Raw genomic sequence first — 14,305 nt, 5'->3', positions numbered from 1 at the left:
AACCATCCCAAGATAAAATCAGAGTTGTTTCTGGCAGTGTTTGTCCACATTGCACCAACTGACTTCACTGAAGCCTTTGTTCTGAACACACAGCACATGCACATGCACACACGCACACTGCATTGTGCACGCTCATCACACCTTGAAACTTCAAGGGAAGCTGTTGAAAATGCTGTGACTCAGATTCAAGATTACTGTATGTTATGAACTACAGTGTTTCTTTGTATACACAAAGTTTTCTGTTCTTATAGAAACATAATGGTTTAAAAAAAGACTTTTAATATTTTCTTATTATCCTTCTTCAATGTGTAAGTATTAAATTAGTTTATTTTTGGATTGGATTGTGTTAGAAGATTTGATTTTGAAATGACCCTAAATATACTTCTCATTTTGTATTATGTGTTTATGTGCAGTGGTGTTCTCAGCATTGACCATTAAAAATCAAAACACTCGCCGGGCGTGGTGGCGCACGCCTTTAATCCCAGCACTCGGGAGGCAGAGCCAGGCGGATCTCTGTGAGTTCGAGGCCAGCCTGGGCTACCAAGTGAGCTCCAGGAAAGGCGCAAAGCTACACAGAGAAACCCTGTCTCGAAAAAAACCAAAAAAAAAAAAAAAAAAAAAAAAAAAAAAAAAAAAAAAAATCAAAACACTCAACTCTTAAAAATGTTGAAGATAAGGTTGGGCATGGTGGTGCACACTTTTAATCCCAGTGGATCTCTGAGTTTGAGGCCAGTCTGGTCTATAAATTGAGTTCCAGGACAGCCAGGGCTACACAGAGAAAACCTGTCTCAAAAAACCAAACCAAACACCCAAACCCAAAAACTATGTCATCCAAAAGCCAGACATGTTGGCTCACACCTGCCACAAGATGAAGGATGGCCTGGCTTATGCTGTACTTTCTAGAGCATCCAGGGCCACACTGTTTTTATTCTGAGGGAGAGGCCATGCCAATTATCAAACTTGTCTTATTCCATTTTTTTTGTTTTTTGTTTTTTTTTTTTGTTTTTTGTTTTTTCGAGACAGGGTTTCTCTGTGTAGCTTTGCGCCTTTCCTGGAGCTCACTTGATAGCCCAGGCTGGCCTCGAACTCACAGAGATCCGCCTGGCTCTGCCTCCCGAGTGCTGGGATTAAAGGCGTGCGCCACCACCGCCCAGCTGTCTTATTCCATTTTTAGCTAAATGGCCAACATGATTAAATGCTGTAATGATTAATAGTCTTGCCTGCCAATTGGCCTGAAGGACCACTAGGAGATTCCCAAAGCACATTTCTATGTGTCTGTGAGGGCATTTTCAGAGAGGAACAGCAACTGAGAGAAGAGCTGCCCTGAATGTGGACAGCACCATCCAGTCAGCTGGGGGTCAGGGTGAAGAAAATCAGGATAGAGTCCACTCATGAGCTCAGGTTCTCTGTGTCCCGCTGCCTTCCACTTGCCATGAGGTGAGCAGCTGGGCCCTTCCATAGGTGTCAGAATGGCCCACAGCAATGGAGCCAGCTTTGAGGACTGGAACCTCTGAAGTGGTGAGCCACACAACTTCTCCTTAACAGCTTCTCAGTATTTACCTCCGCTAAACGCTGGCTACAGAGCTGCAGACACTGTTCTGACCATTTACATATATCCACATTTAATTCTCATAATCATCTCAGAATAGGTGCCTTTATTATTCCCATCTTACAGGTGAGAAAACAGTCAACTAGAGATTGTGAGAGCAATCCATGGTCATACTGTCATGACTCATATTGGAAGCTTGAGCCAGAGAGTGTGCTCTTAACACTGGGCTACACTGTGTGCTCAAGAATTTATCTGGGTGTCTAAACTAGTAAATAAGAACAAAAGCTGGAAAAGATGACATGAAAGATCTTAAACCTCAAAAAAGTAAGATTAAAACATACATGTAAAGGATGACTCCAATATGTCAATACATCCAAAGCATGGCTTCTTAAAATCTGCTTTAAAGAATGTCTCTACAGAAGCCTTATACCATCACTATCCATTGGAAAAGAGTAATCAATAACCAATTAAGCTGCACAGCCAATAAACTTAAACTTATCTTCAGAGACTGCTCCAACACCACAAAGACTGATCTAGCAGATGTCCAAGGGGGACCAGAGCATGGGGAGATATGTGCCACCGATGAATACTCAGCAGTGAAGTCACAGCATGAGTCAGCAGTCAGCCAGGAGGCAGAGAAGTAACAACCCACCGTGCGCAGATCTGGAAATGACTTTTTTTTTTTAGGACAAGGTCTTTCTATAGCGTTTGTGCTGGCCTCATACTCATGACTGTCCTGCCTTCATATTCTAAGTCCACATCTGGCCTAGAGATAGCATTGATTCTAAACATGCTTAAAAAGGTGGGGGGGAGACTAGATCTACATCTTGTTAGGTGTTACAATCAATAAAGCCGATTAATTGTTCAGAAAAAGCAATTAGTTTCATTCTGTCGGTTAAATTAGGTCCTTTTCTGAAGTTAAAAACTACCAAAGGATTGGAGATTTTCACAGATTTGAAAACCTTAATTCTAGAAAGTATTCTTTAGTTTACAGAATTAAGTCAAGGAAAAGGCTGGAGAGATGGCTCAATGGTTAAGAGCACTGGCTGCTCTTCCAGGGACCTGGGTTTGGTTCCTAGCATCCATATAACAGCTCACAATCATCTGTAATTTAAATTCCAGGGGACTCAATGTCCTCTTCTAACCTCTGCAAGTACATGGTGCACAGATATACATGCAGGTAAAATATTCACAATCATAAAAATTAATTAATTAAAAAGAGAATTAATTCAGGGAAGATAAAAGGTAAATCAAGGTTCTTTTTGAGGTTCTGACATTATTCTAAATAAAATGTATAAAGACTTGGGGCTCTTTCTGTCAGTAAACATTTATTTTAGACGCTAACATGAGCTGGACATGGTAGTGCATACCTATAATCCCAGCCTCAGGAGGCTGAGGCAAGAAGATCAAGAATTCAAAGCCAGCTTGTGCTACATATCAAGTTCAAGGACAGCTGGACTGTCTAAATGAATGAATGAATGAGCTAATGTAGGGAGATACTGTGTCAAAGATAGAGAAATAAATATGATCACCACCCTGCTCCAGGAACTCAATTTTGCTGGGGAGATGTACACATGTACACAAAAGGTTTTTAAATTAACTGGTACTCACATGAACATTTAATTGAATCTGTGATCAAAACAGTATTATAAAATAAAAGACGTGTTTCTCTTTGTTTTTTAGAGGTACATATTCATTGTTTTAACTATTATATAATCAAATAATTTAAAATATCAGTTAGTATCACAAGGCTTTTAATCTGAAAAAAAAAAAAATCTACTGCTTGTCTCATGCTATTTTAAAGAACATTTGCTAAATTTTGCCAGCCAGATTTACTGAGGATCTAAATTACTTTGGAATCATTAATAGAAAATTTCATAATGGAAAAACTTCAAATGTAAGTGTAAAGTGTTTAACAAAACACCATATACAATGTTTCAAAATTTACCATTTTGTCAATTTTGTTTTGTTTCTATATTTAGTCAGTTCATTTACTATTTTGAAGCAAACATATAAAATGGCATTTTAAATGTAAGTAGTTGTCTCTTTCAAATATAATTGCATGATCCCTTGGAACTCTGTACTATCAGAATCTCGAAGGTGAGGTCTGAGCACAGAGAATGCTGAAGCTTTTTTTAGATGTTGGGATTCATTCAGATGAACACATCCAACAGTTGACTTAGAGGACAGCTGAAGAAAGTTGAGAGTTCTCCATTATACTGACACTTACTTTGTAAAGACATCAATGAAAATGCAGTAAATATATCAATGTCTCAAAGAGGAAGAAAATGTGCACATTGGTGACTGTAATAAATAATAGTGCATGCTATACTTCAGAATCACAGAGCAGATTTTAAATGTTTCACCACAAAAAGTATATGAGGTCATAATTTTGATTGCCAGATTTAATTATTCTGTACTATGTATATAAATGTAAAAATCACATTCTAAGCTGGGCAAAGGGCATGCACCTTTAATTCCAAGAGGCAGAGAAAGGTAGATCTTTGTGAGTTCAAGGCCAGTCTATATAAAGTGAGGTCCAGGACTGCCAGAACTACATAGAGTCCAGCCTCAAACAAACAACAAACAACCCCCCCACAAAACAAAACAAAACAAAACAAAGCCCCCAAATATAAAATATATTCAATCCTTAGCACAGCAAAGAAAGAATATTAAAAAAAAAAAAAAAAAAAAGGTAGGTGAAACAATGAATGGAAGGCTCTTACTTGGATTCAGGAAGTGGATGATTAAATTCTTCCACAGCAAGGTTGCTTTCTTCAAAACTGGGAATGTCAACCGCTTTTAATGAAGATGCACTACCTGGAGGACTTGTCACTTCGTTATTAATATCAACAGAAAAATTCATGTCTTCACTGGAAATCTTGGTGTCATCTTGCTTTAACTGTGGGTCAGGCTCTTGGTCATCACCCACTGCATTCCAAAACAAGCTAGCACCTAGAGGTTAAATGAGTTCAGATACCAGAACAAAGTCAACTAGAGAAAGGACAAATGTAAAAGCTTATAAAGATCATCTACATGGTTTTAACAAAATTACACTGTTTCAAATGACCTTAAGAAAATGCCACAAAGAGAAATAGATGAAAGGCAGAAAGAGAAAACCAGTGGCAAGGAAAGGGGACATCCTGTGTCCTGCTTGCTCAAGAGCAGTCTCTGCTCCTCCAATTAAGGTACAGTGGCATGCCTGTAATTCAGCATTCAAGAAGCTGAGGATATGTATTGAGTTCAAGGCCAATCTGGGTTACATTAGTGGGAGTCTGTCTCAAAATAAATTGGAAATACCCCAAGAGAAAAAATATACATGCAAAAAAAAAAAAATCAAAGATCTATAAATTCATAGGTTCTCTGGTTTTGATCCTTAAGTAGAGTGTTCTAGGAAACTGTCCACAAGGCACACATACTGTCAGGCGGGTATTTAAAGATTCAAGTGCTCTGGGGATAAGGAGACAGCTCAGTGTGTGAACTGCTTGCACAAGGACCTGAATTTGGATCCCTAGCACCCATTTAAATGCCACCCGCTGGCCAGCAGCCTAGCTGAAACAGCAAGTTCCAGGTTTAAGAAAGGCTGTCTCAAAAAATAAAGCAGAGATGCAAATGAGAAGGCAGACTGATGTCAACTTCTGGCATCTATTCATACCTATAAGGTTCAGCACACCTGAACACACATGTGTACACATGCATATAAAACACATACACACTTAAGAAAAACCAAACAAAAATCCAATGCTTCTCTAATGAGCCAATCTACATCCTATTTATTTATACTTTCTGTTACATATACTCACTTTATTTTTACCTAGCTTCACCACTTCTGTGAAGTCACCGGTTTGATATGCTAGTCAGATCTTTTCCATTACACATAAGAAAAATTAATTGGGCTTGGAAAGAAGTCTCACTGGTTAAGAGCAATTGTTCTTGCAGAAGACCTGGGATTGGCTGCCAACACTCATGGTTATTCACAAGCATCCTTAACTCCAGTTCCACAGGATCTAATGACCTCTTCTGACCTCTGCTAGCATCAAACATACAGCTAGTGGACATACATACATATATGCAGGTAAAGAACTCATACATATAAAGCTAGAAGAAAAACAGATTTACAAAAACAAGACACTCATCTGTACACTACCTCAAATAATCTCTTGTCCCACAACCCACGTATATTTTCCACCCTGGGCAACATGGTTAACGCAATGGTTTGAAGAAGCAAAGAATATAAGGCGAAATGGTTTTTTCTTCCTTTCCTTTTATTTTTTATTTATTTTTTTGGTGTTTTTTGAGACAGGGTTTTTCTGTGCAGTTTTGCTGCCTGTCCTGGATCTCGTTCTGTAGACCAGGCTGGCCTCGAACTTATAGAGATCCACCTGCTTCTGCCTCTCGAGTGCTGGGATTAAAGGCGTGCACCACCACCGCCCACCTTTTTATTTGTTTTTGAGACAAGATATAGAGCCCAACCTGGCCGCAAACTCAAGACACTCCAGAGCACTGGGACTACAGACATGCACCACATGAAAAAAATTTTCTATTTTGAGTGATTTTATGATAATAAATCAGTAACATCAAGGTTTAACTTTGCATTCAATTTAAAAAGTTGTAATAGACCCTGCCTACTATATATCTTTAGAGAAAGTTAAGTATATATAAAATAAATATGCTTCTAAAAGTTTCTTAGTTCAAATGACTATTAATAATTTGCTTTGGAACTTGGCAGTGGTGGTGCACGCCTTTAATTCCAGCACTCGAGAGGCAGAAGAAGCAGGCAGCTCTTTGTGAGTTCGAGGCCAAACTGAGTGTTCCAGGATAGCTTGGGATACACAGAGAAATCCTGTCTTGAAAGAAACCAAAACAAAAACCAAACCAACCAACCAATCAACCAAACACAACTACAATATAGTAAATACAGAATTTTATAAGACAGAAAACCACTATACTTCCCCTCACTTTGGTGTGTGTTCTGTATGAGTGTGTACATGTGTGTATGCTGGTGTGAACACACACATACATACACATATGGATAGCAGAGGTCACTGTCAGGTGTCTTTCTCTACCACTGTCCACCCTATATTTTGAGAACTGAACCCACAGCTCACTGGCTGGGCAAGACACGCTAGCCAGACTGTCTCAGTCTTCCCCGGACTAGGGTTATATATAGATGCTCATTACTGCACCTGGCTTTTTAAATGGGTGCTGCAGATCTGAACCTGGATCCTTCAGTTGTGTGGCAGGCACTGTACTAAACCATCTCCTCGTCCCCTCCTCCATTCCTTTCTTTTAAAAGGCAAACGTGAGAAGCATTAAAAACTAATTTCTTACAATTGAAATCAAGTTACCTGTGCTCACTGCAATGCTTACACTTTTTCTCATGTGCAAGCCAGGTGAAGGCTGTGCTTCCATGGAAACCAGCTCCACCTGTCTTGCTGCTTTCCCAGTGTCTTCCACAGTGCTTGTCTTAGGGGAGCCAGGATTTAGAGACTGTGCTTCCAATAAGCGCTGAATCTGTATTAATTAAAAACATGCATTAAACAGACAAAGGCAATCACCAAGACTGGTAGCAGAGTTTAGTAACAAATTACAAATACTCTAGTTATTAGAGATGACTTTTAACTTGTGTTTTCTCACAATATAATTAAATCATACCATGAGACTTAGTGCAGACAGCCATTACCCTTAGTTACTAAGACCCACTTTCATTAAGTATAAATTTAAAAGTGAAGCATACAGGTGGTTAGATTAGGATCCATAAATTGACACTTACGCAGAAAAGTCTGAATGGCTTCAAATCATACTTTTTATTCAAATACTTCAAATCAACACATTTTATTCCTAGTTCACTTATAAATTAAATACCAATGGAGATGGAGGCACACCCTGAGCTTCATTTACCAAATATTGAGCATTTTACACAAGATTCTTTTTATAAAGGTTAGTAAAAATTGCTCATTATTGGCCACATTGAAATAAAATAATAACAAACAACAGCTAACACTGTCTGGTTCTGTCTTGTCTACAAGACACTTGTACCACAAGTTATTTATTTTAGGTGTATGAGTGTTTTGTCTGCATATATGTCTGAACACCTACATGCCTGATGTCCATGGAGGCCAGAAGAGAGCATTGGATTCCCTGAGGCTTGAGTTACAAGCAGTTAACATGGCTGTGGGCCACCATGTGGATATTGGGAACTGAACCTGGGACCTTTAGAAGAGCAGTCAGTGCTCTTAACCACTGAGCCATCTCTCCAGCCCTATGCCACAGATTTTATGTGTGATAATTCCATGAAGAGTATACTAATAAAATTCATTTTACAGGTTAGAAACTTGAAACATTACAGTTACCTGTTGAGATTGTATGACAAGTAGCAACACTGAGGTCTCAACACTAAGAGCCTTCCCTCTCCTTTTCAAACAGAGATGCCATTTATATATCTTAGAATTCACCAATTCTGAAGTTTATAGTATATTCACAAAATGTGAAACAATGATCACTATTAATTTAAGATCATTTTTCAAATTATAAAAACCTCAGTATCATTCATTCCCATTCCTTACCACGCCTCTCTCCTGCCCTTTGTACCCACTAACACACCTAGCTCTCTAGTATGCTGAGTCTGGACGTTTCACGTAGACAGAACTAACTAAGCCTTGCGTCTGGCTTCTTTCTCTTTACACAAAGCTTTTAAGATTAACTGCAGCATTTATCAATGCTTTTGACTGTTGAATATTCCACTGTGTGGCTATGCTCACTGAGTTAATCCATTTATCAAGCTGATGGACAACCAGGCTGTTTATAATTTGGCCTATTGTGAATGATGATGCTATGGACATTTTTGTCCTGCTGTTTTAAGATGGGGTCTTGCTAAGTAGTCCCAGCGACCTAAGCCTCACTCCATTGCTCAGGCTGGCTCCAGCTTGATTCCTCTCTTTGCATCTCCTAGCTGTCCCACCACAGCAGTGTATGTACAGGGTTTTAATTTTTCTTGAATATATACTGGAGTGAGGGACATCCCCCTTTATTTGTTGTGTTGTTGATTATTTTTGTTTTTTTTTTTCCCCTAAAAATGGTACTATGTGGTAATAATTTTAGGATTCATGCAACAGTACTATTATGATTAACTAGTCTATTTAATTTCAGTGAACTAATATAATTTCAATAAGGTTGCTTTTCCATGGCTACATAACCTATATTGGCTGGAAACTGAATTATAATCTAAGGAATCTGTCTGTTCAATTCATGTGCCCACTCCATTAAGTATCATGCCAAAAACTACTGTGAATAGAGGAGGAGCAACTTTGGGTATCCTTTTGTAAACTGGGAAAGTGCTCCACCTCTGAGCTACAGCCCTAGCTACCCAAGGCTGGGTATCTCTGAACTTTTTAGATAAACATTTCCTTTGACTTCACAGTTTACTTCTGGAGGTCAGTAAGATGGCTCTGTAGGTGGAGGCACTTGCTGCCAAGCCCCAGGACCCGAGTCTGGTCTCTGGGACCCACATGGTGAAAGGAGAGAACTGGCTCCTGTAAACTCTTGACTTCCACATGCGTACCATGGTCAACATGAACATGAACACACACACACACACACACACACACACACACACTCACACACACAATGTAATAAAATTTTTACGTTTACTTCTAGAGATCTATGGCACATTGATATTAGCATATATGCAGCTGAAAATGTGAATAAAAGATACAAGTCAGTGGGCTGGAAAGACAGTTCAGCTGTTAAAGTATACAACTGAAAGATGCAAAAATGTAAAAAAAAATACATAAAATTAAATGCACTGAAAACAACACCCTACTAGTACAAGGATGTCCACTGATTGCAATAGAAGAAAGTTCCAAGTATTGACAGAACAGAACAAAACAAAACAATTAATTAGAAAGCTCATGTGTATATACTCTTAGAAAATGACTCAAAGGTGGTGGTGCACGCCTTCAATCCCAGCACTCGGGAGACAGAGGCAGGACGAACTCTCTGTGAGTTCGAGGCCAGCCTGGGCTACAGAGTGAGTTCCAGGACAGGCACCAAGACTAACACAGAGAAACCCTGTCTCAAAACAACAACAACAAAAAAAAAGAAAGAAAGAAAAAGAAAAAGACCCACTACAATAAAGTTCTAGTGGGAGTGTCTGAAAATTATCTGGGGCTGGGGAAGCAGCTTAGCTGGTAAAATCCTGGCTGTGCAAACACCTGAGCTTGATCTCGAGCACCTAAGAGCCAGGTGTGATGTGTGCCTGTAGTGGGAGCATCAGGGAGGTGGGGACACCAGGGAGGTGGGGGCAGGTCGGTCCCTCAGGCTCACTGACCAGACTAAGTCCCACATCCCACTGACAGACTGTCTCCAAAACATTTTTAAACACACAAAGAACTACTGGGTTGTATACTTTAAACAGGTAAGCTGTGTTATATGTGAATTATGCATCAATAACATCAAAATATACTTATTTGCCATCTCATTATCTTCCTGAGATATATCAAATCCTCTTTCTAGAACTACTATCAGTAGTTCCACGTTTCTTCTATGTTTCTTATTCTTTCAATGCATATGTACATATTTGTATATTAAATCCATTCAAATATGTATTACACTGAAATTGCTATCATCTACAAAATATTTCTTGTTATTCTTGGTCAATAATAAGAATAATAGTAATAATTAATAATAATGATACAAGGTGAACAGCTCCTGAGGAACAACATGTAAGGCTGACCCTAGGACCCCAGATGCATGCACACACATGTGCACCCGTGCCTAGAGTTCCTTAAAAAAGGAAAAAAAATATGAGGAAAATATAGTGTTTACAGAAAAAAATTTCTATGTCATATTTTATGTAATGCTAATCTAGATGAGAACTCACAGTCTATAAATACACATTGTAAGTGGCTAATATTTTTAAATAGCTTAACAAATCTCTTTAGGTTGATTAGCCTTTTTTCAAACAAGAGAAAATAAATGATAATTCTTTTCAATGTAAATAGTTAATTACTTAACTATATTAACATTTTTGTTTTAAGTATTTAATGATTTATTAAAATCCAAATTTACGTAAATCTCAAAGAATGTACCTCTACTTAAAACACAGAAAGGCTGGGGCTGGAGAGATGGCTCCCAACACCTGCACCAGGTGGCACACAACCACCTCTAACTCTAGTTCCAGGGGACACAGTGCCCTCTGCTGCCTCTGGCACAGGCATGCGTATGGGGCACATCAACTCGTGCAGGTATACACACATACACTTACAAAGTCATTTAAAAATGAAATGAAGCCGGGCGTTGGTGGCGCACGCCTTTAATCCCAGCACTCGGGAGGCAGAGGCGGGCGGATCTTTGTGAGTTCGAGGCCAGCCTGGGCTATCAAGTGAGCTCCAGGAAAGGCGCAAAGCTACACAGAGAAACCCTGTCTCGAAAAAACCAAAAAAAAAAAAAAAAAAAAAAAATGAAATGAAGTAGAATTTTCTCAGGTGTTCCTACCCAAAGAATTTAAAGCAGAATATGAAAATCTTTGTCTTTTTTTTTATAAAATGCAATTTTATTAAAGATTTTTAAATGTTATTTACTTTTACTTTAACCATTGAGCCATCTATCTCTCCATCCACCCTCCTTTTTTAAAAGATAGGGTATTATAGAGCCTGGGATGGCCTCAAGAAAAACTTTAAAACAAAGATTTTTCTAAATAACACATTACACAGAGTAGTCACATATTTGTATAGTTATAGGGCCAAGAAAAAACACAAAACCCACATTCCAAGTTATTTTCACAGCATTGGTTGCAAAGAGAACAACGGGTTTGGTATCTGTGTGTGGAAAGGATGCTGATGAAATGAGGGGGAAGGCAGACCCAGACTAAACTCTGAATGAGGCTATATTAAAAGATTAAGAACCCTGCAATAAAAGTCCTGAAGAAAGGCAACACTGCAGAACAAAAGGAGTGGAACAAGTCTCACACAGACACAGAGACAGCTAGATATGGTGACGCACAGCTGTAATTCCAGTCTAGGCCCCAGGAGACCATGTCTTAAAAACCAACACAAATAAAAACAAGCAGATACAGAGGTTCTTAACTGGTCTCTTACGTAGTAACTGGTCTCAAATACAGTAGCAATAAAGACTCACTGGCTAAGGTGAGTATGCATAAAGACTGACAAACTAGAGACATGCCAGCCTTTGTATTCAGCTGTATAAAAAGGCTTATAGACAATGGAAAGAAAATGCAATTATGTTATAGGTTAGGAGCCACAGAGAGAAGGCTTGCTCTCTTGTCCTAGCCCTACTAACCAGCAAAATGGAGCAGGGTTAAATTAGTCTCTCTAATCCTCACTTTATCTGTAAAACAAGAGCGACTAGAATTCAGCTTCTAAGGCCTCTTTGGTTCTAGTATTCTATAGTGCTATAAAGCATAATCACTGTAGAGTTGCCAGATATTAAGGAAATATAATAAGAACTTTAGAGTATCAAAGTTTCACACAAACCTGTGCCTGAAGTAGTCTCAGCTGCCTGTCCTGCTCTGTGACAAAGCGATATGCATCAGGAGATAGTCCCATCATGCCATTGTCTGGCACCTTGTTGGGTGTGTGCATGCACATGGCACAAGTCTGTGGTACACATGAGTCCATAGGTGAAGGTCCTGCTACAGCGGACGGCTCTGCATTGCTGTGGGGAGAATAGCCACCCATACCCCCCTGAGGTTTCATGGTCACAGGGCTACTCGAAGAGTAGATGGCATTATGACACAGAGATGGACATCCACTTGAATGAAATAATGCATGTTTGGGAAGGGCTTCATTTCGGAGGTCTTGAATGGACCCTACTGTATTTCCCTGCCAAGAATTTATTGTATTATACTGAATATGGCCATGATGTTGACAACAGTTGCAGATGTTTGTGGGATAGTAAGGTGGTAGCGAAGGAGTAGGTACTTGAAGCTCCATTGGTCTTGCTGAATTATGAGGTGAAAAAACAAAATTGTGTGGGTGGGCTTGTGGAGCAAGTGAGGGCTGCCTAGAATTCATCGTGGAAGGTCTCATAGGGCAGTCTTCCTTCTGCATGCTCCCAGCAGAAACTGCTTGAAGTTTCTCAGATACAGCCGGAGAAGGTGCATTAAGGAACGGTTTAGCATTAGTGTTCCTGAAACGGGGTCTTTCTTTCTTACAGGCGGGTGACTGCTTCCCTCTGCACTGTCTCAGAGCGGTGTCCTGGCTGAACTGATTAGGTGTTCCCTTCAGGGATGGCTCCCCAGCGTCAGCCTCTGAGCTGTGGTTCTCATCACAAAGCTCAGGCTGTAGCGGCTTCCTCAACAAAGGGTTCTCCACAGCCATCATTTCCAGCGCGTCACACTGATGACCTGAGTCTGTGAAGTTGCTATCTAACACAAGCGAGAGTTCGGGGACGGACGGCTGGATCTGAGAAATCTGTAAATGGAAGCAGAGAGGAAATTCTTAGGAAACTTACTTGCTCCATTTCCCTTAGAGAAGCATTTCCCAAGTAATGTCCAGTTACATGTTAAGATTTGTCCATTATTTAGACTATCAACAAATATTTTCTGCGTACACAGCAGGCAGCAGAAATACAACTGTGAGCACAGTAAATGAGGTTGTTGCCCTCAAATATAGGTAAATATTCCCCCAACTTTAGTTTTTTGAGACTAGGTGTTGTAGTTTGAGGGTATTTGGCCCCCCAAATCTCATAGGGAGTGGCACTATTAGGAGGTGTGACTTTGTTGGAGTGGGTATGGCCTTGTTGGAGGAAGTGTGTCACTGTGGAGGGTGGATCTGAGGTCTCCTATGCTCAGGATACCACCCAGTGTCACAGTCTACTTCCTGTTCCCTGAAAGCCAAGACAGAGCCAGCACAAAGTCAGCCTGAATGCCGCCATGCTCCCTGCCATGATGATAAAGGACTGAACCTCTGAAACTGTAAGTGAACCGCCCCAATTAAATGTTTTCCTTTTAAGAGTTGCCATAGTCATGGTATCTCTTCACAGCAAGAAAAACCCTGATTAAGACACTAGGTTTCTCTACATAGCCTTGGCTGTCCTCGAACTCACTGTGTAGACCAGTCTGGCCTCTAACTCAGAGATCCGCCTGCCTTTGCCTCCCGCTGGAATTAAAGGTGTGTGCTATACACCCCCCCCCCCAACTCCACCCCAGGCTCCCAGATTTATTTAAAATGGAAATCCTTTTATTATGACATTGATTAACATTGTCTATATTACAGAACAAAAAAAAATGGGAAAGTGTATTATACTATAGTTTCTTACCCTCACTGCCAAAAAAGTTTTCCAGGTAGAATGCTTCAACAGTTGCAAATGACTATGTTAATGTTCCTCTAAGAAATAACACTCTGCTGGGTGGTAGTGGCATATGCCTGTAATCCCAGCACTTGGGAGTTAGAAGCCAGCCTAGTCTACAGAGTGAGTTCTAGGATAGCCAAGGCTACACAGAGAAACCCTATCTTGAAAAACCAAACCAAAAAAACAAAAAAATCCACTCCAATAAACACTTCAGGATATTTTTCCACTAATGTCACCCAGCTATTTCTTTTACTTATATTAAATAAAAGAGATGGGAGTGAACATAAAATCCATTGTACTACACTACACTGTATAGTATTGTATAGTATAGTTTCAGGGGATCTGACATATGCAGGCAAAATACCAGTGTACATTAAATAAATAAATCTTAGAAAAAGAGAGAGAGAGAGAGAGAGAAAGAAATGCTTGGGAAATTTAAAATAC

At 39.7% G+C, this 14,305-nt stretch overlaps 1 protein-coding gene across 1 annotated transcript in view; it reads right to left on the bottom strand.

Annotated features, from left to right (window-relative positions):
* Stil (STIL centriolar assembly protein) overlaps positions 1 to 14,305 on the bottom strand; it is a 44,714-nt gene that overhangs the window by 7,055 nt on the left and 23,354 nt on the right. Inside the window, exons 12-14 of the mRNA XM_006986615.4 lie at positions 12,043 to 12,981; positions 6,898 to 7,063; positions 4,276 to 4,504 (exon numbers count right to left, since the gene is read on the bottom strand). Coding sequence (XP_006986677.2) covers positions 4,276 to 4,504; positions 6,898 to 7,063; positions 12,043 to 12,981 — 1,334 coding nt within the window. The remainder of the gene's footprint in view (positions 1 to 4,275; positions 4,505 to 6,897; positions 7,064 to 12,042; positions 12,982 to 14,305) is intronic.

Source organism: Peromyscus maniculatus, chromosome 2 (genome assembly GCF_049852395.1).
Source record: "Peromyscus maniculatus bairdii isolate BWxNUB_F1_BW_parent chromosome 2, HU_Pman_BW_mat_3.1, whole genome shotgun sequence".
Taxonomy (NCBI): Eukaryota; Metazoa; Chordata; class Mammalia; order Rodentia; family Cricetidae; genus Peromyscus; species Peromyscus maniculatus.
The sequence above is the reverse complement of the archived record's forward strand: the minus strand, read 5'-3'. Positions and strand labels throughout refer to the sequence as shown.